The sequence below is a fragment of the Piliocolobus tephrosceles genome, chromosome 3, assembly GCF_002776525.5.
Source record: "Piliocolobus tephrosceles isolate RC106 chromosome 3, ASM277652v3, whole genome shotgun sequence".
Classification (NCBI taxonomy): Eukaryota; Metazoa; Chordata; class Mammalia; order Primates; family Cercopithecidae; genus Piliocolobus; species Piliocolobus tephrosceles.
Window position 1 is genome coordinate 48,638,176 of NC_045436.1, and position 21,264 is coordinate 48,659,439.

Here is a 21,264-nt window from a genome sequence, read left to right on the forward strand (position 1 = left end):
GAGGGCAAAAAGAAGAAAGAATACAGGACAGAAATGAATGAGCTGAATTTGATGGATTTATGGAATGGTAGAGTTCTCCAGCTGACTGTTAGGACACAGGTGTGGAGCTCAGGAGACTGGCATTACACAGCTAAGAGCAGAACACTAGGACAAGATCCCAGCACTTTGCATTTCTAGCTTTGTGTTCCCTAGGAGTTGTAGGTTTTCTGTTCTGATGAACTTGGAAAACAACAGCCATTATGATGTTAATTCAATCATTGTGAATCCAGGATTCTCTTCCCCTAATCCTGACCATCATGTTCTGCCTACTTTGGGAGTGTAAAACCATGTAATTATCATCCTTCAAGACAAAGCCGAAGTTCAGACCAGAGCAAAAGAAATTAATAGCTATTCTTAATACTGCTTAAGACAATATTCCTCCACCACCACCTTTTAAACATAATTTTGAGTTTGTGTAGAGACAGAACAACTGAAAGTCATTTGAAAAGCTGTTTGTGGAAGAGATAGAAATATATTCATTTTTACTTCAAACCAGCAGAACTGAGACAAAAGAGTAAAACTTGCAAAGCGTAAGATTTTGCCCAATAATAATAGAGTCCAACAATGCTCTGGCCAACACAGAGTGCCTTGCAAAGCGGAGAGCTCCCATTGCTATGTTCTTCAAGGGAAGCTGTCAATGATATTGAAGAGGAAAGTGTCCTGTAACCAATGGGCAATTGAACAAGGGGGTCTCACCCTAGTCTTATGATTCTAAGAATTTAATTTAGAGGATTTGACAAATGTATGATCAATACCATATTAAGGACATAGGGATATTTTTCTATAACTGGCTTTAGGCTTATGTTTTTCTTAAATGTAGCCTTACCCTGTGCTTTGTGTGTGTTTGAGGGTATGTATGAATCTTTAATGAACAAACCATAATGACTCAGATGCTATCCTCCCTCCCACTCTCATATCATTAGTATATTTGTAAACAACACATGAGTTTTAAGGGATAATGATCAGGCTACCAGCTATATTCCAGGTGTGGCATAAATAATACTATATGGAAGGAAGTGCCTTCATTGTAAATAAATTTCACATACTCCCCCTAAGTGATTATTTAAATGTAGAGATTTTGCTTATCTTGAATTAAAACCTTAATTTTTAACCTAAAAATTAAAAAGGAATCTTTTCAATCTAAAATGAACCTTTAGAAAGGAAATTTTGGAAGATCTTTTTATGTTAATCTTACAGAAGCTATATGTAGAATGTTTTTAAATAAAGTGACTCAAGACGTAAACAATAAAGAACTTAATTTTTTCATGGAGACAGAATCTTTAGGCTATAGACATTTAATCTCTAAGTGGATGGCATGTACTGAGAACAGATCCTTTTCTACCCCATCAGCCTAATGCCGACTGCATGGACGACTTACCCACTGACTTCGAGGGCTCTCTGGGAGGTCCACCCACCAACCAGATCACAGGCGCAAGCGACACAACAGTGAATGAAAGCTCAGTCACTTTGGACCCTGCTGTCCGGACTGTGGGAGCCTTGCAGGTGGTCCAGGATACAGACTCCACCCCCCAGGAGGGAGAAGTCATCTTTACTACTAACAGTGAGTTCTGCCATACTTCAAGTGACATAGCCGGAAGGGCTGTTGCCTTGTAGGAATTGGATAAAAATACCTTTCCTCAAGAAGAAAAAAATATTGAATGAGTGCATCATTGCTAGGTTCATCCGTTATAACTGCCAGTTGTTAGAAGAACTGCCCTTCCTAGAGCCAGCAGGGCAGACAGCCCACCTGGCTGTGTGTGCCCATGCTCCAGCCTGCCCACACACTGACACCAGGGCTCACACATCACAGCACTGCACACTCTCCATGTCCACTTCCCGTGGTACCTGAGGCACATAGGGTCATGGATCTGGAGCCTCTCAGACTGGAGGGCAGGTGAGGGGAGCAACTACAAGGGGTGCTCAGCAGGACTGGGATAGGGCACAACCACACCCACTCACGTGCTTATGCTCGCATGTGTGTACACACATGCACTGGACCCCCCTGAGTGTGCATGCGACTGTATGAACTAGTCTGGACCACACGCAGGAGACTGCTTTCCTTGTTGCTGTAGGATGTGGATGTGAATAGCATCCCTTTAGATGGCCATATTTGCAAGAGACACTAAACCCCTGTGCACAGTGGCCCTGCATACTAAAATACCTTCTGGGTATTTTCCCCCGTCTCCTACATAGACAGTCACTAAATGCTGTTCTGTTTGATGGTGGTTTTCATAAAAATATTAAATTATGTATATTAGCATCAAGATTGAGGTAAACATCTAAAGTACCTACTATTCAGTCTAATATAAGAGATAAAAGCTTCAGGAGTTCTAAGAAAATCAGATGCAAATTAGCTCAGGTCTAAGGTTAAAAGAGTGAGTGGATATTGCAATTTTTAAACAAAGTGTATTTCTTTCTCTTGATAGAAGTAACCTATTCACTGTAGAAATTTGGAAATGTAGAAAAGCAGATTGAAGCATTTGGGGGTATTTTCTTTGAAGTTGTTTTTTTTTTTTTTTTACATATTTGGGATTTTTATAAAATTTATGAAAGCATGCTAAAATGTAAAGATATGTATTTTTCTAATGAAAAACCTTCATTGTTGAAAAATTGAAAGAAAAAAGACTAACAAAGAATGAAAAAATCACTGAGGGCTCTACTACTTGGAAACAATCACTCTTAACCTTTTGGTTTATTTCATGATCATCTTGTATAGTTGAGATGATCCCATAGGATTTGAACATTGAATATTGTAACTATACCATTTTTACAGGACCTTGACAGAAGGTGACTTGAAGAGGAGTTTGGTGAGAAATATCTGCACATGCAAGGTTTACTAGTTTTTGATAAATAGGACCTTTACCTTGAGAAACTTGACTTTTACAGATATAAAGATCTCAGTATTGAAATGTTGACCATTAGGCATTTAAAAGCCGTTAAAGATGGATTTTGATCCCTTTGTTTTGAAGGTTTAGACAGGTGCAGCCCAATATTAATATAATGCAAATCATGCATGTAATTTAAATTTTTCTATAGCCACACTAAAACATTAAAAAATAAATGAAGTTCATTTTAATAATATATTTTTACTTAACCCTGTATATCCAAAATATTTTACAGTTTTTCGTACTCAGTCTTCAGAATCTGGTGTGTATTTTATTTACACTTATAACACATTTCAGAATGTTTTTAAATAAAGTGGCCCAAGAAGTAAACAGTAAAGAAACTAATTTTTTATTGAGACAAAATATTGTCTCCGATATTAAAACTACTGAGACAATATTTAAAACTATTAAGACAATATAAACTTATATTTATCTTCAAAATTAAAACTATTGAGACACTATAAAACTAATTTATGTAGCTACATTTGAAATGCTTAGTAATCACATACGGCTAGTTGCTACCATATTGGAGTGCATAGATCTAGAATCCTAGTACTTTAAATGAAAGAGAACATTAAAGGTCATTTGATTCTTACCAAAATATACTACTAATTTTTGTCATAAGAAAATTATGCCCCAGAGGACTAAATGTCTGACTCAGGTCAAATAGTAAGTTCTGGTTTTGGTGTACCAGGTGGTCTCAAAATTTTTCCATTTATTGGACATCTTTGGTTACCATCACACATATGGCCATAAGTGATCTTAGTGAAATATATTGGAAGGTCTGATAAAATTTTGCCAGCAATTGAAAAACATGTAAGGCATGAGCATGCTTTTGAGAACAAAAAATTTTTTAAAGGATCATTATCTTTGCAAAAGAATGACCATTTGATTTTCAAGAGAAGATATGTCATCTGTCAGATTCCTCATTTTGAAGAGTGGCTACATACTTCATACATTTTAGTAAAGCCAAGATGACAAATGAAAAAGCATTTTAATTTAATGTGGGTTAAATTACATCCAAAATAAAAAATATGTAAATATATTGTGGGTTAAAATACTTCAAAAAATAGAAAATTATGATCTATATCCATGTAATTTGTAATCCCTAAACTGTTTTTGCATAAAATAGACTCAGAGTGTTTAGTTCATAGCGACCGTTCTGTAGATGTTTATTGAATGACTTGAGGTAAACATGTTCAATCTAAGCTTGAAATAGAGACCTTCTGTTCATAACAGAAGAAAAGAATGCCAGGCAATTTCAAAGGAAACTACTGGTAAAGATGGCATAAAGAAATAAGAGTGGTATGACAGTACCTACAGTCAGAAGACTGATGGCATATATGAATATGGCTATTGGTTTCTTAGTATAGAAACTAAATTTTCTCACGAAACATTTTCCCTAAACCATATATTTCTGGTTAGTTTTATTTATTAGGATTTCCCAGAATTTTACAAACATGAACACTCTGGTTATCTGTTAATGGTTTATACCATTAACTAAGTAGCTATAATTCCTTAGGAGAAAAAGCCTCTGCTCTGTACAGATTTTTTAAATTGCCTAGTGACATACCCAAATAAAGATTTAATTAATAAATGAACAAACACAAATGTATAACTAAATGAGTCAAAAGATTCAAGTTTTCATCAACATTATTGTACTCAACTCTAATGCTATTCAAAAATCATGAGGAGATAGACATAAGTTAGTTGGATATACAATATTGCTATAAATTGCAAATAAATAACCCAGTGGAGGTTGGACATGACTTTTCTTCAAATTATTCTTTCCCCTCCTCACATCTCCACAGACCCAGGAAATTACTAGAAAGGCAGAAATAGCAGCAGCTAAGAAATACGCTGTACCTATTACATACCAGGCACCCTTTTAAGCCGTTTTCATATATTAGCTCACCACAACCCTATGAGGTAAATAGTATTTTTATCTTCATCTTACAGATGCAGAAATGGAGGCATAGAGAGATTAATGTCACTGATCTAAGGTCATAAGTGACAGGTGGGGCTGGAACTCACTGGGCCACTGGCCCCAGAGCCCAGGCTTAGCAATGCTATGCTCAGAGACAGAGCGGGGTGGGGGGGAGAATTAACACAGTTGCCTACTCACTTCCCATTTAGTTTATTTGTTCAGTTCTTCCGTTTTTCTAAATCTCTTAAAAGATCAAAAATTAGTTTACTTCCTACTTATACTCTCATTCCAACCTCTATTCTTTCTTTCCTGGCCCATGTGCAATAGATCAAATGCATGTCAAAGCCATTTCAGCACTCATGGAGCAAAGATGTAGAACAGATTGCCTTCAGAGTGAAAGTGGAAAAATCTAGCATTAAAGGATCATCTTCAGCTCGCAGGGGGGAAAAGAAATGAAAAACATTTGCAGAGCCAAGGAAATTCAAACTTGTTGCAAGTCTGACATTGGAAGAAAGATGTTTTTAAGTACATATTTTTAATGTTTCTGACATTTCATCTTTTAAAACCTCACATGGCAGTCCTAGAACAGCGTTTCTCCTCCACCTTCATGTGAGTGGTCATTTGTATGAACGCCCACACGTCACTCACCGGTCTTTATCTGTAGGCCTGATCATGCCAAAAACACACTTTGGCTTTAACTTCTCAAGCTCAAGCTGCAGATTGTTGGATTTGCTTCCACAGGGGAAAAAAGTTCCTTAGAACCAAAGGAAAACACAGCGAAACAGACAGCCCTGTATGTTTGGAGACTCAAGAGAGAAGCTAGAGAAAGACACAGAAAAGATGACTTTATTACACCTTCTTAAAAACGTTGAGTGCCACTCCACATCTTGGAGGATCTGAAACCTTCCTGTGTTTTTTCAAGGAGGTTGTTGACATCACCATTCATTTCCTTATTCTCCTTACTGAGTCACTACACAAGTCCTCTAGCACTGCCTGCAGATCGTTACCCACTTGACCCTTCTTCCATCTCAGACTAGAGGGAACCAACTCTTGGCCCATGGAGGGTGGGAATGGCAGAATCAAGATATGGCACATATGCCCATACATTCTGAAAAGCACTTGGCATGATGTGTCTGGCCAGGAGACCTGATCTTCAAACTTTCAGAAGGAAGCAGTACACATGAATTAATGTAAAGGCTAAACTTGGCCAGTTGAAATGAAAAATGATATGGATTTCCTCTGGGAAATTTTCCTTTGCTAACTTCCCATCAACTCTGATCCTTGGGGAAAGAGGAGTGTATCTAACGTGTTGAACAGACAGTCATCCCTTGATACCCACAGGGAATTCATTCCATGATACCCCCTTTCCCCCAAAGATACCAAAATCTGAGGATGTTCAAGTTCCTTATATAAAATGGTATAATATTGGCATATCCTCCATACTTTTAAATCACCTCTTGATACTTATAATACCTAATATTATAGTTGTTCTAGCATATTGACTTTTTATTTGGATTTTTTTGTTGTTGTATTATTTTTATTATTCTTTTTCCTTGAGTATTTTTGAGCCATGGTGGGTGGTAGACCCAAGGCTCAGGCAGATGTGGGGGACCATTCAAAATGCATCTTTATTTTTGCTACATTGACACTTAAAATGTATTGAGTGGTTGTCAGAGTTCTTTGCCCCTGGATGAAAATTCTAGCAGACCCAAGATTTTTCTGCCTACTCTTGGGTAACTGATAATTCTAAGAGTACCTTTAAATTCTAAGAGTCCCTTTAAGTTGCAAACACAGACCCAAAAATTTTTTTTTTTTCTGCTGGGCACTGTCCCTTGTATTTCCTACAACTTGGGACAGATGGGTCTCTCTTGCTTACTCATGAGCATCCTGCGCACCCAGGAGTCCATTTTCAGCCTCTGTCTCCTAATGTCTCCTCACCTCTCCAGGAGCTCCTTTTGGGTAGGGCCCACATTAACCTCATTCACCTCTAGGACACTCATACATCACCTGCCCTGACAGTCCTCTTCCAGGACAGCAGCAGTCTCCAGCCTTTGACCCCACGAAGGTCTTGGGCCTCCTCTCAAGGTTGTAGGCAGGAAGGAGACTGAGTTCACGAAAGTTTGAGACATTTTTGCTGAGTCCAACCTACAGGTAACATATTTCAAAATCTTGTTGAGGATTCCCTTGTAGCAACCCCTCACAGGCCTGGGATTGGAACATGCCCCTTCTCCACCCCTTTCACTAGAGGAGCAGGATTCAGCATGACATCGCTCTGTCCAATGACAATTTCTTTACCAACTACCCCATCTTCTTTTCCTCCTTTTCCATTTTTATTGCCTCAAAATGGGTGATGGAGTCAAGAATTACCGAACAGGTTCCCCTTTATACATTTCATTGCACATCTGGCAATGGGGCACAGAGCAGAGTGATGGGTAGGGGAGGGAGAGTCTGTCTCCTGCTTCTTTGTTATTCACGTCGCTTTAGTAGAAACTGAGGCAGAAAGAGTCCCGTGAAAGTGCAAGAGAATTAACTCCTAAACGTCTTGATGGTTTTCAACTAAGGAGCACATTCTTAGCCACTATCTCTACTAAACTACAGGCCCTTAAATGAGTTAGCCTTTTTGGGGGGAAGAAAATACATATGTATGTATATATATTTGCATGCATATATATATATACGAATGCTTTTCAAAATGCACTTACAAGACAAAATTGTTAAAGCACAGCTGAAGCTACAGCACAGAGAAAAGTGGTTTTCATGCCAGCTCTACACCTACCACTGCAAAACACGCAGGAGCTTTCCAGGGACACGTACTCCAACTCATTATAGGAAAAACTTCCAAAGAGTTCATTCAGAGGTTTGTGTTTAGTCTGCAAGGATTTGCTTTCTCTAATTTGGGGAACTCAATATAAACTTCTCTATGGGATTCATTGCTCCCAAAGATGCATTCTCTTAAAATAAGGCCAGAAATGACATTTATTCTTTATATTTTTTAAGTTCCAAGTTTATTGAGGGACCAATTGATGAAGTATTTAGAACATCTGTATTCAAAACTTGTAAATGCCTGTAGACCTGCTCTGACCACAGCCCAAACAGCAAAACAAGAGAAAGAATGTGCATTCAGGACTTTTTCAGGGAACCTCTGTAAATCAAGACAACTGAGACAAAAAGAGAGGGTTGGCATAAATTTCACGTTTCTGTTTCACACGTGCAGCTACACGTTTTTGCATTTGCAGAACAGCAATGTCCAGGTTTTATGTGACTACAGAATATACTGGTGCCCTCAGAAATAAACACATTTAAATCAACCATTCCAGTATTGATGAGGGAGTTGCAAGAGTGAGTAGCCATGTTTGCTTTTTTGATTTGCATTAAAGCCTAAAATGGCAAAGTCTCTGTTCTTGACTATGGATAAATATGCCAGCTGGAACCAACCAGGAGAATGATCTCCCTTGGTGCCTATAAGATTCACATTAGCCCTGGAAAGATGATTGCTTTGATTTGTAAGGACATTCCATTGTGGCAGGCAAGAGAATTAGCCAGCCATTTTAAGATTTTAGGCCCCACTGTCATCTCCCCTTCAGGAAATAGTTAAGCCACAGTGACTACTTCTATATAAAACAAAGCATTTGCAGATTGTAACACTACTCCAGACAGTCATTTCCATGACTCTTAACGTGCCAGGTCCCTGGAGCAACATCACCCCCTTACTTCTGAGCCCTCTAGCTCACCAGCTCCATGGCAGCTTCACGAGAGACACAGCTGTTCTGAAAAGCAAAGATCTCTGCAATAAACAAATGCCTCCATCGTCAAGCTTTGCAGATGGCAACTATCCAATCCATGATCCACAGGGTTTTCCACGATAACATTTCTCCTCCATTGAAAACACTTGCCAATCCAAGAAAGCCCACTGAAGGAGAGACTGCCAGGCCTTTCCTGTTTTGTGTGCCTGCTACTTCTGACAGGAAGGGTTGAGAATCTACAGATTCACAAACAGCCTGTAAGAGAATCAATCAATTTAGACCACAGATATATTGCCACTTGGAGCATTCAGCCTGAGTATGACACAACCACTCACCCTGAAGAAACTTGTCTTCCTGAACTAACTCAGCCAACAGGTTAAATCCATTCATTCATTGCTAGAAGATTGTCTCATATGTCCTGAGTTACTCATTGATAGCACCATCTCCAATGGATTAATTCCTCACAATGGTGTCTTGCTTTTGACATGGCTCAGCAGCTGTTACCAGCATGAGCCGGGCAAAGGGCTTGGGAGCCTGCAGTTTAAAGACCTGCAGTTTACCAGACAGTGACACACTGTGCATGCATCTCGTCAGTGAGGCAGCAGCTGATGTCAGGAAACACTACTAGCAGGTCAGCACTTTTTCAGTGTCTGAGGAGGGTCTCGTGTAAATAAGATAACATTTCTGTTTGCATTTCAATTCTAAGCAAATCATGGGGAAGTGCCATCATTCAGAGATTAAGAAAGCAGGAGCAGCTGAAAATGCCTCTTGGCTCCCATAAGAACTGGCTTTGAAAATTCAGAGTCTGAGGGTTCTGTAAGGCAAAATATTTCAGAAGTGAAATTCACTGGTTCAGAAGAAAGGAACGTGTCACTATTAGAACATCATTGGACCTACTTGAGGTAAGCTGATATCACGGAAACACCACTAGCCAGAGGCAGGAAATTTAGGGTCTTAGTCCTGGTTTGGCCTCCAGTTAGCTGTGTGACCTTGAACAAGTCACTTACCCTTTCTGCATTTCTGTTAGGTAATTTCTGAGATCCTTTTCAGGCCCCTAGCACCATGATTAAAGTTAGAACGCCTGTCTTAGCGCCTTTCCAAGTCTCACTAGAAAGGTTCAAGGTCTTGCATCCTCACTTACAAGCCCTTCTCACCATCTTTCTCCTTCCGGCACCACTGAGCCAACCTAGCAAGGAACTGTGCCCTCAGCTTTCTCCTCGCGCCACATTCTTCAGACTAGTGAAGGTCATTGTGAGATCCAGCATCTGCCTATCTGCATTTCAGATGAATGGCTGAGAAGACAGCGGGTGGAGGAGGCTGGAACAGCAGCACAGTTGGCCTCTGTCCACAGCTGTAGCCTGGTCTCCTTCTGGGATTCCTATATGCAGCGGACCCTGTCTCCAAACATCACGGTCCTCTGCTCCCAAAATGCTGTTAAACAGTATTCACCTGGTTCTTATACAGACTTTAGTGTAAATTTTAACAATAATAGTTATGATAGCAGGTTATTTAAGCCAAAATGTTATGTAGAAATAAATATTGAAAATTTAAATTTGATCTGAAAATTAAATTTAAAAAATCAGGAAAAAACAAAAAGGTCTGTGGACACGCCATCAAATAACGAATTCACTAGTTCAACACATACTTTGCTTTAACGTCCCCTGCAAAAATGTGCTTTTTACTACAATGAAAATCATGCCTTTGCATGGTATACTTGGCTTCAGAAAATGTGTACCAAATTGTAAAGAGCGTCTCCTTTTTACATGCTATATTTGCATTACACCAGCATATAGGTTCATTTTATAAGTTAGTGACTTGCATTTTTACAGTAAAATTACTTCCCAGTTCTCCGGCTAATAACTTGCAGCTACCCTATATTTTTTCCTTGCTATTGGCCTCCTTAGTGAAACACACACCAACCCTGTTCATTATGCTTTTTAAATATCTCTCCATGTGCCATTTCCCTCTGCCACTACTATAATTCAAGCCCTTATCAGCTCTTATCTCCCTGTATCTGGTCCTACCATCCTCCAGTCTGTGCTCATCCTGCTTCCTGGGTAATCATTCATAGAAATCTGTTTTTGTCAGTGTTTTGCTCCAAACATTTTTATTATCTATGGGTTACAATCTCCATCTGCCTAATCTAACAAAATCATTAAGCATTTGGCCTCTGCATCTTTCTCCCTGACTCTTCACCACTCCCATCTGGTTCTTTACACAGAAGCATTTTAAGCCACTTGTGGTTCCAGCTACACTGTCCTCCCATGCTGTCTCTCCACCTGCCAAATCCTATGTATCCTTGAAGCACATCTCATCTGCTGTATTCTCTGAGATATTTTCTCTGCTCCTCCAAGCAGAATCTGGTATTTCTTTTATAATTATCTACTTTCAAATAGCTGTCTCTGATACAATTTCTTGAGAAATAGCCAGTTACTCCCTTAAATTTATAGATCCTCAAAGGCTTGAACTGTGTAACTTTTTACCTTTATGTTCTAAAACCCAGCACAGTCTATGGCATACAGTTAGATTTAATAAACATTAGTTGGATGAGTAAATGAATATGTTGAATTTTAAGGGAAACCAACAACAGTAATGAAAGGTAAAGGAGAATGTATTGCGATGTATATTTATATTTTGGCTGCTAATGAAAATAATAAATATATTTTCCAGTGATATTCAGGCTGGACCAAGGCACTAGCAAACAATTCTCTGTATAGCCAGTTTCTCCGGAACGATAGTGTGACCCTACCCCTGTGTGAAAGAGGAGCACAGTGTTAAATTGGTCCCCCATCACAAGAGGAGAGGGAGACTAATGCCTTGTAGAAATGGACTGACGATTTATTATTTATCGTTATTGATATTGTACTATGCAGCAGAGATGGAATTAAAAGCATCAGAGAGAGATGAAATAGCGGAAACAGCAGCAAAGGAAAATGTCACGGAGAAAGATTCTAACGTCTAACTGTGCATAAATTTCTGCACATGCCCTGCTAATGTCATAAAACCAAATGCCCAGAAACCACTGAAGACTTAAATGCAGCTTTTCATTTTTGTTTTATACCATCTACACGACCCTTACTATTTTATATTAACCCATGATAAATAAAGATGACCCTACTGTGAGATAATATAGGTTTCAAAAAACTGCATGACTTTGGAGTCAGACAGATCTGGACTCAAATCTTGGTCTGGCCACTTACTTACTAGCTGTCACCAATTCACTTAATATCTCTGGGCCCCAGTTTCCTTTTCATGAAAATTATCAAAATAGAACCTACCGCATAGGTTTGTTGTAAAGATTAAATGAATCAATATACATATAAAGTTCCTAGCTTGGTGCCTGACACTTAAGAAATTATAAATGTTACTTTTCTCCCCACCCCACACACCACCTCTTCACGAGAATGATATTGGTCAGACATGTCATGGTATATATATTGATGAAATTGAAATTTCTAGATATAAAAATGTCTGCAGTGTATCTTTGTCAGTTTCCAAGATGTAGTGTCGAGGCCTGAGAGCTCTAGATTGTATCCTAAACCATCTGCTTGTGGGAATGAAAACTGACATCACCTTGTTCTTCTTCAGTTACCACGACTACTTTAGTTCCTGCGCAGAATGGCTTGCTTGCTTGTAGTTATTTATCTTTTTCTCTAATTGATCATTTGAGTGTTACTGAGTTACTAGCTATAGTCTTTATGACCATGATCTCATATAAAAGTATGAGTGCCCTTACAACCTTATTTCCAAAGAAACCTCTGAGGTTATCAGCATCATCACTAGTCAGCCCATCAGTAAATCGGCAACCCGTTAGTGTCAATTCCTAGAAAGTTGTAATTATGCCCTTTCTATACATGACTCTGTATTGGTTATATTCAACAGATAGTGGCCCTGCCAGTAACCTTAGTGTTTTGAGCATAATGACCTGTAGACAACTGCTCTATGAATAAAGCAGCAATTTCAGATTTCTAGGTCTTCATGATCTTTTTGTGTTTATAAGTTTATAAGTTTATAACCTCAGGGGACAACTTGGGAGAAAAATTTTGGAAATATCCACGCTATTAGGTTGGTGCAAAATAAATTGCGGTCATGGCAGAAACCGCAGTTTCTTTTGCACCAACCTAATCTCCGAGTTTGCAGCAAATGGGACTGAGAGAGAGAGAGAGAGAGACCTACTAAGATACCTTTTAAAATACAGAAATATCTAACTCACTCACCAGCTTCTTCTGTGGTGATCCTCACTGCAAGTTTCTCCTCGCCTTTGGGGAAAATTTTTCAGGGAAAACTTCTGGAGAAAAGAAAATATATTGCAGCTCAAGTAATTTAACCAGACTCTCCTCCCCACATCTCTCCAGGACACAATTATGGTTATCATTTAGGACACCCTTCATTTTGTTTGGATAATTTGGAGCGTGCAAGGATGCTTAGAAGACAGTTCTTCCTCCTCGCTCCATAGGCTTCCCAAGGAACACACACCAGGACACCAGGATGAGAGTCAAGCCAGGTTCCCTGTGCACACACGTACACACGCATACACTCATGCACACACATGCACACACACACCACCACCAATCTCCAGCCTTGGCTTATCATTCAGAATGACTGGATAGAGTTCAATGTAGAATTAGATGTCTAGAAATTTCCAGGATTATTCTAGGCAGAGGTATCAAACTGGTGCCACCTGTGACTCTGCCTGCCTACATATGAAATGTGTTTTGTCTTCAGAATGCTTCTGATAAAGTTCAGTGAGGAGCCCACATTTAAATTTGGCAAGGTTTTACATAGAAACCTGAATTTTCAATTTGGAAAAGCTGGAAGCTGCAGCAATCCTGGGCCACATTTCCTTATGGTGACACTTGGTTCAGCCTTTTTGAGGCAAAGCACGTCCTCTGCAGTTCACTGCAGCCTTGCAATCCCAAATTTATGGACAGTTTCAGGGCAGCAGTACTTCTTTCACACACAGTGCTAAGATCAATGTTTTGAATGTTCCTATTAGATCTCATTTAAAAAAAAAACCTATTAGTAGAATCATACAGGGAAATAATATGTATGCCTATGAGCCAACAACATACACAGTTAACACACTGATGTCTAATGTTCGCAGCAGGGAGGAACAATTAGTAGATTTATAGACTAGAGTTCCATCAAAATTTTTTTGTCAAACAAATCACTCATTTCTCTAAATTAAGACGTATGCCTTAATCAGGGCTGTCAGCACAAGAAAGTATTGGCTGCACTTATATTCCTGCTGTGCACAAGAACAGTGGAATGAATTTTTAAAAGAAAAATAATACCATAATAATACTGCCACTGTTATTTAAATAAGGAGTTAATTAGAAAATAGGATTTAGAAATCAAAGTTCAAGCAGGAACTCAATGGATTAAAAAGCGTATCTTCCTTGTTAAAAAACTGAGATAAAATATGTGTAGTTGGATACATAAATACTTGCATACACAAGCACATACATGCATGCATATGTGGAAGCATGTGTGCCTGTGCACATCTGTATACCAAGCGTGCCCATGCACCTATGTAGGAAAATAAACCTACAACATATTCATATATGCATAGCATATGTGTCAGACATTTGTACCTAAAGCAGTACTTTGACACACATGCACATCTGTGCTTTTATCTAGCATAAATGCATGCCTGCACATATACATACATGTTACTCAGTACCATCAACTTTATGTCATAGTAGCTAGCCATGTCTCAGCAGGGATCATAGAAATTTCTGGTCATGGGTCTCCTGATTACTCCTAGAAATGAAACTGTAGTTGCAGCTTACCTCATAAGAGAAAGAACTCAAAAAAAAAAAGTGTGCATCATTTTTTTTCTTAAGTGAAACTAAGGCTCTCTAATATCTGGAAAAATTTATATATGCCTCTACAAGTAAGGCAGTTCCTAATTTTAGGAGTTGCATATTCCTAGCATCCAAGCGCTATGATAGAATAACACCTTTGGGGCCAAATAAAATTGTATGTGTCCATCCACACTGAGTGGTAGTAGTCTCTTCATCTGGTGGGGCATCAAGGAACACGATCAGATGCTAAAGGCACTGTAAGTAAAGTGTAGGTCTTTGTTAGACAGCAGAAAAAGGTATTGAAATTCCCTATCCCTCATTTATGTCCCTGAAAATAATGTACGTTCTTGGTAGTAAAGCTAGGTCGAGGCCCAGCCCTGCCACCTGCTATCTGTGTAACTTTGGACAAATGGCTCAACCTCTCTGTACTTCTAGTTCCTCATCTGTAAAATGGAGGTAATTTAGAGAATACCTACCTCATGCAATTAAATGTAATGCAGTAATCCTTAGAAAAGTACCTGGTCCATAATAAGCGTTCAAAAAAAAAAATGTTACTATATAGAAGAGAAGGTGAAGGGGCTCACACACTGTTAAACTTTGTGCCAAGAATCTTACAGAGAGCTTTACATATTTTAGCCTTTTCAATTATCACTCTTTTATATCTAAGAAACTGAATTAGAGAGCAGTCTAGGAACCACGTCAGAGGTCACACATGGGGTAAATGGTAGAGCTGGAGTGAAAATTCTTGCACTCTCATCGAAGTCCAGATTCTTTCTCTAGTTTCTCAAACCAGTTTCTAGCTTTGGTCTGAACACCCACCTGGGCTGTAGTTGGAGTGCAGATCCATAGGCCCCTCCGCGGATCTACTCAATCACAGTTTCTAGGGGTAGGCTGAGAATTGTCACTTCTCTCAGGCTTCCTGAGTAATTCGTTCTAAAGCCGGAGTTTCAAAACGTCTGCCCAGCAACCCCAGAGTGCCTGCGCGAGGAAAGCAGAACCCAAGACAACGCACACATTATAACTGGTATCTTATCCCTACAGCTCCTTGACATTTTCTCTATATCCACCCTGATATTAATTGTATGCAGGGGTACTGGAGTTAGAACATTCTCTTCAGTCAAACTAACTTTACCTATTTCTTGTTTACTCTGCTTTGAGAATTTCCCTCACTGAACACTTGAGTGCAATTGTATGTGCTTGATCCTTGGAGGATCGTTCTTAATAGACCCATGCTGTGTATTGATACATGCAGTAAAGATGACCACTGGATCCTTACAGCACTGGTCCAAATCCCAAAATACATTTGTAGAAAATACAAGTAGGTTTTTACTTAGTCATGCCTTACTTGTGATCTTGATGGAGGTTTAATCCTAGCAGCCAACATTGCTATCTGGGCAGAAGGCTGCTGCCTTTTGATTGTGATAATAATGACTCCTTTGCTCATGAAACACCCCCGACCTGATATGTGACCTACACACTGTGGTGCAGGCATTCTCTTACAGTTTTAGCATAAGCCGTAATTCTAGAATCATCTACTAGAAAAAGGAAGTGCTTCCTGTAGAAAAAAAAAAGTCTTTAAAAATCTTAGATACTAAAATAAGTCCTTGAACAAGCAGATCAAAAGACAAGTTTTGAAAGAATTACCATTGGTTTTCTCAGATGCATAATTTTACTGAGGGAAGAATTATTTGGTGTCATAAAATTAACTACTATAAGAAAAAGGATAAGGCAACAAGGTTACATTTTATAGTTTATTTGGGTGCATTGCAGCTAAGATTTGCAGCACAGAACTAAGAGTTGGTAACTGCTAAGCAGAATGATCTGCCACCAAAGTTAAAAGTATAGACAGTGTGTTCTGGGAGCTGATAATTGGCAGGAGGTAAGAATGGTAGGGACTCTATTTTTTTGTTTGTTTTTATTTTCCTATCTTGAGGAACAATTACAGTTATGGAACATATGGAACCATAGCTTTGCTCTTATAATGTATATAGGCTACTTTCCTACAGAGACATATGTTTTTTGCTTCCAAGGCATATTGTGGGGACTTTGACTTACAATGATGCTTGGCTGTGCTTATAATATGCCCCATTTTCTACTTCCAGGGCTGTCTCAGTGCCTAAATATTCATCTTCCCCTTAGAGAAACCCTCTCTCTAAAAACACAACCATAAAATAGAAAAATATATCACTTCTGATGCAGGAATTCCCGTCAAAGTTTCGAGGGAAAAATACTCAGTCTCAGAAATCCCAATCAGCTCTCATGCTACCTGTGCCCCCTGACCTCTCCAGGAGATTTTCTCTTAAAGGGAGTGGGAGAAAACCAAAAGCGACCTGGGATTTAGTCTCTAGTGGGTTAATGAAAAGGATCTACAAAGTTAATGTTCTCAAGGAGCCTCACTTTTTTATGCCAGGCTTGCCGATTCCTGGGGTGAGAAAGAGTCTGCTCTCCCTGGGAGTTCCCTGAATTGAAGATGCTCCCTTGGTATCCATGGAGACTCAGGCAGCTCAGCCCCAGATGAGCAAGTAATATGTGACTTGAAGATTTATGGATTTGCTCACTCTGCACCATACTTACCGTTATTGACAAGGCATCTACATTACAGGAAACTGTCAACATAGTCTCAGGCAGCTTTCTTCATGGCAAAATAATATAAAATATTTGCAGGCTGGACAAAAATAAAAGCATTGAAGATCTATTCAGCACCTACTATTTAGGACATGAGCCATGTTTGTGGCTGCAGATTTTTTAAGAATACAAGTTCAAAATGTGCACTGATTGTGTGCTACTGGGAAGCACTGGCAAAATCATAAAGCATGCACCAATTAAAGGAAGGGACCCAGGAGCTCGATCATGGACAAATATTTAGGGTTATTTGTCCTAAATATTTATGGAGTTTAAAAAGTGAGGGATGGGGCTCATTATAAACATCAGTAATCATCCCAGAAAGCAGCAGCATGATCCTTTAAAAAGAAGTAAAAATTCAGAAACTTCATGGGCCACATGTTAAAATGACTTTCTGTTGTGGAAAGGTCACAGAATATATTAACAATAACTAGGGAGAGAAGACATTATAAAACACTCTGAAGACACCTAGAAGACCTCATCAGAAGTTAATCTGGAAGTCTGTTTCATTAATTAAACACAGCTATTTTACCAAAAGATGTTGGTGATTTAGCATAAGATTTATTAATGCCAATTCTGAGCTAGGATGACATTGCCCCTCCTCTGAAGGAATTTAGGTTTGAACAGATGTAAAACAGATGTGTACAAAATAGCAGTTACTTTGCCAAGTGCTCTTTCTTAAGAACAGATCTCATTTGCCAGATCTACTAAAAGCTTTGTCTACATAAGGGATTTGCATAGCTTTCCTGAGTTTAGAAAGAGACAGAGAAAGGAATCATCACTCTTCAGCTTATGGAGGAAATACTAAAACCTTAACCCCCATGTTAAATTCCAGGAACTCCCTATGGACTTGTTGAGGGAATTTGGCCTTTTGCACATATATTGAAGAATATTAGGATGAAGGGCCTCTGTCTTAGATTTTGCATTCCTAATACTAGAAAATTATTAGTTTTTAAGTTTTAAAATTTTCAGAATTTTCCTAATCCTGTGTTTATTATGTGCATGTTCAGCCACTCATGATAATCCAAATCTAAACGCTACCTTTTCAGTGCTTCTCACTTCTTCATTTTTAAGCTTCACAAGTCCACTGCCAGAACAACTGGCTTATTCACACCCCCACCACTGCCAGCTTCAGGGGCAATTCCACACAGGTGGCCCCTTTTCTTAGGGAGGTTCTAAAAGAGAAACAAGGAAACAGAAAGTGATCTTAAAAAGTACCTAGTAAGGTGGAGTTGGAAACAGCAAGAATGAGGTTCCTGGCCCACAATCAATGAATTGCTTGAGCTCGCTGCTCAGTCCAGGTCTTGTTTCTCTTCGCCTGCTCTATGGTTTTGCCTTGATTCCTTAGCATGATGTACTCCACATAGGATTGATATCAAGAGTATGAGTCCCCTTCCCCAGTGTTTTATCCTTTCAAAAAATCAACATGATGTCTTCAGATTTTCCCATTTATTTATTCAGTACATTCAAGTGATAACTTTTGCATTTCTTTTATTTCTATAGCATTAGAGATGGAGTCTTGCAAAATAAGCCCCTCACCCCTGAGAAATTACAGTCTGCTCTAGTTAGGAGAAAAAACATCCATGGGTGGAATATTTAAACAATGAAATAAGACAGTGCTGTTAATCACATGTCTGGAATATTGTGAATAAAAGCGTTCTTTGGAGAAAGGCCGGGGGGTGGTCACGGTGGCAGGACTACCCTCAGACCTTTTTTTTATTTTAAGAGATGGATCTCACTCCACCTCCCAGGCTGGATTGCAGTGGTGCAATCATGGCTCACTGCACACTCAATCTTTTGGCTCAAGCAATTCTCTTACCTCAGCCTCCTGAGTAGCTGGGACTACAGGTACACACCACCACACTCAGCTAATTTTTTAGCTTTTTTTTTTAGAGGTGGGGTCTCACTGTGTTGCCCAGGCTGGTCCCAAACTCCTGGCCTCAAGCGATCCTCCTGCTTGGGCCTCCCAAAGTGCTGGGATTATAGGCATGAGCCACACTACACCAGCCTCCACAGACCTTTTACTCGAGGGTACATTTTGGTTACATCCCTCCCCAGGGAGAAGGAACCTGCGAGGCCAAGAAGTCGCCCAGACTCCCTAACCCACTTTCTGGAGACAGAGTTAGCAGGATACAAAATTGCCATTGTATGGAAGGCTGAATTGGCCACACCTTTCCCTTTGAGTTTTTAACAAAAGTCTTTTTCAAACCCAATATTTGTGTACAGTTCAAATGTAATAAAGAGATCAGCTTAAACTCATGTTTTTTTTTTTTTTTTCTTTTTTAAGCTAATAAATACATGAAAAGCAGCCAGCACAGGCTGGTGAAGTATAGGTCCTTCCCCTCCCTTGTTGTTGCATCACTATAAGCAGAGGCCTTTGGCAGAATTAATTTTAGCCATCAGATGCTTGTTTTGTTTTAGCTTTTCAGGAAACAAAGGTCAGATTAGCAAAGGAAATATAGATCTAATTAGTAAAGTAAATGAGGGGGTTCAACAGCTTCAACAGATTCATTACACTATTAATTAGTCATCTGCCCTTGTACATTGCTATATAGGTGTCCCTTCATCCAATTGCATATCAAAAATATTTAGGAAAAAAAAAATCTCAATCCAACAGCAGAAAATAGTACTAATAAAATATACAGTACAATAACTATTTAGGTAGCATTTACATTATATTAAGTGCTATAAGTAATCTAGAGAGGATTTAAAGCAGCAGTTCCCAACGTTTTTGGCAACAGGGACCAGTTGCTTGGAAGAGAATTTTTCCACGAGAGAGGTGGTGGGGGGTGGGGCAGTGGTGCTTTCAGGATGAAATTGTTCCACCTCATCAGGCATTAGTTAGATTCTCACAAGGAATGCACAGCCTAGATCCCTCACATGCACAGTTCACAATAGGGTTCCTGCTCCTATGAGAATCAAATGCGCTACTGATCTGACAGGAGGCAGAGTTCAGGCAGTAATGCTTGCTCACCCTCTGCCCACCTCCTGCTGTGCAGCCCAGTTCCTAATAGACCGTGGACCGGTACCAGTCGGGGGCACAGGTTTAAAGTATATGAAAGGATGTGCATAGATTATATGCAGATACAATACCACTTTATATAAGGGACTTGGGCATCTTCAGATTTTGATAGGGGGGCAGTGTCCTGGTACCAATCCCCCGTGAATACTGGATACTGAAGAACAACTGTGCTAACTGCTAATGGAGGGGAAGGAATGGAGGGGTTTGGAAAGAACTGTCTCAGCTGAGCTTGTTGCAGTTATTATTGTCAACACCACCATCATTTTCCACCACTGTCCTCCCCAGTTCCTCCCACAGTGGTCCTTGGGATGCTCTGTGGACTTGTATGACTTAATGGAGCACTGTGAAACCTACTGGAGCAAGAACAGAAGAGCTAGGTTCAAGTCCTAGTTCTGCCACTTACTACTGGCTCTTTCTGAGACTTTGAGGGAGCGGTAGCCTTTCTGAAAGCCAGGTAGCCTGCTGTAAAACGGACTCAAATATGGCAAGAACACTGGAAACTAAATCAAATATAATGGATGGTGATGATGGTGATAAAATTATAATAACCACTGTTATAAAAATAAGTGTGTTAGAACAATTCTTGGCCAAATCTATCATTTTCTACCAGTGCTATTCCCACCCACTCATCCGACCTTCATTGCCACCTGCCATGAGCATGGAATATAATAATAGGTGCAGACAGGTGACTAGCTATTATTATAGTTAACCTTTAGTGAGATCAGTGATTTAAAATGGTACTTGACACCTCTTCATTTCTCTTATTAATTTGACATTTATTTTCTGGAAAGCCAAAACAAGTGGTAGCATCTGGAAGCTGCATTAAACTCCTCAAAAGGTCCCTTCCTAGGAGAAGCAAGTGATTTTGTATTCTTAGACCTGAAAACAAGGAAGGGAAAAGGAAACTAACATTTTTTGAGAACTTGCTAAAAGATACATCGTATTAGTCTATCAGGCTGCTATCATCAAGTAACATAGACCTGGTGGCTTAAAGAACAGACATTTATTTCTCACAGTTCGGGAGGCTGGAAAGTCCAAGATCAGGATGCCTGCATGGTTGACTTCTACTGAGATACCTCTTCTAGCTTGAAGATGGCTGCTGTCTCTCTGTGTCCTCACGTGGTGAGATGACAGAGTGAACTCCAGTCTTTTTCTTATAAGAACACTAATCCTATCATGGGCACCCCAACTTCATAACCACATCTAAACCTAATTACCT

At 39.4% G+C, this 21,264-nt stretch overlaps 1 protein-coding gene and 1 pseudogene across 2 annotated transcripts in view; one reads left to right on the top strand and one right to left on the bottom strand.

The window, feature by feature from the left end:
- Window positions 1-21,264, top strand: part of RNF150 (ring finger protein 150) — a 219,036-nt gene that overhangs the window by 167,447 nt on the left and 30,325 nt on the right. The window contains exon 6 of the mRNA XM_023226008.2: window positions 1,390-1,600. Coding sequence (XP_023081776.1) covers window positions 1,390-1,600 — 211 coding nt within the window. The remainder of the gene's footprint in view (window positions 1-1,389; window positions 1,601-21,264) is intronic.
- LOC111551927 overlaps window positions 1-21,264 on the bottom strand; it is a 76,312-nt pseudogene that overhangs the window by 33,048 nt on the left and 22,000 nt on the right. Inside the window, exons 5-7 of the transcript XR_002734506.2 lie at window positions 18,065-18,198; window positions 15,221-15,379; window positions 12,812-12,882 (exon numbers count right to left, since the gene is read on the bottom strand). The product of XR_002734506.2 is annotated as an uncharacterized protein C11orf98-like (transcript). The remainder of the gene's footprint in view (window positions 1-12,811; window positions 12,883-15,220; window positions 15,380-18,064; window positions 18,199-21,264) is intronic.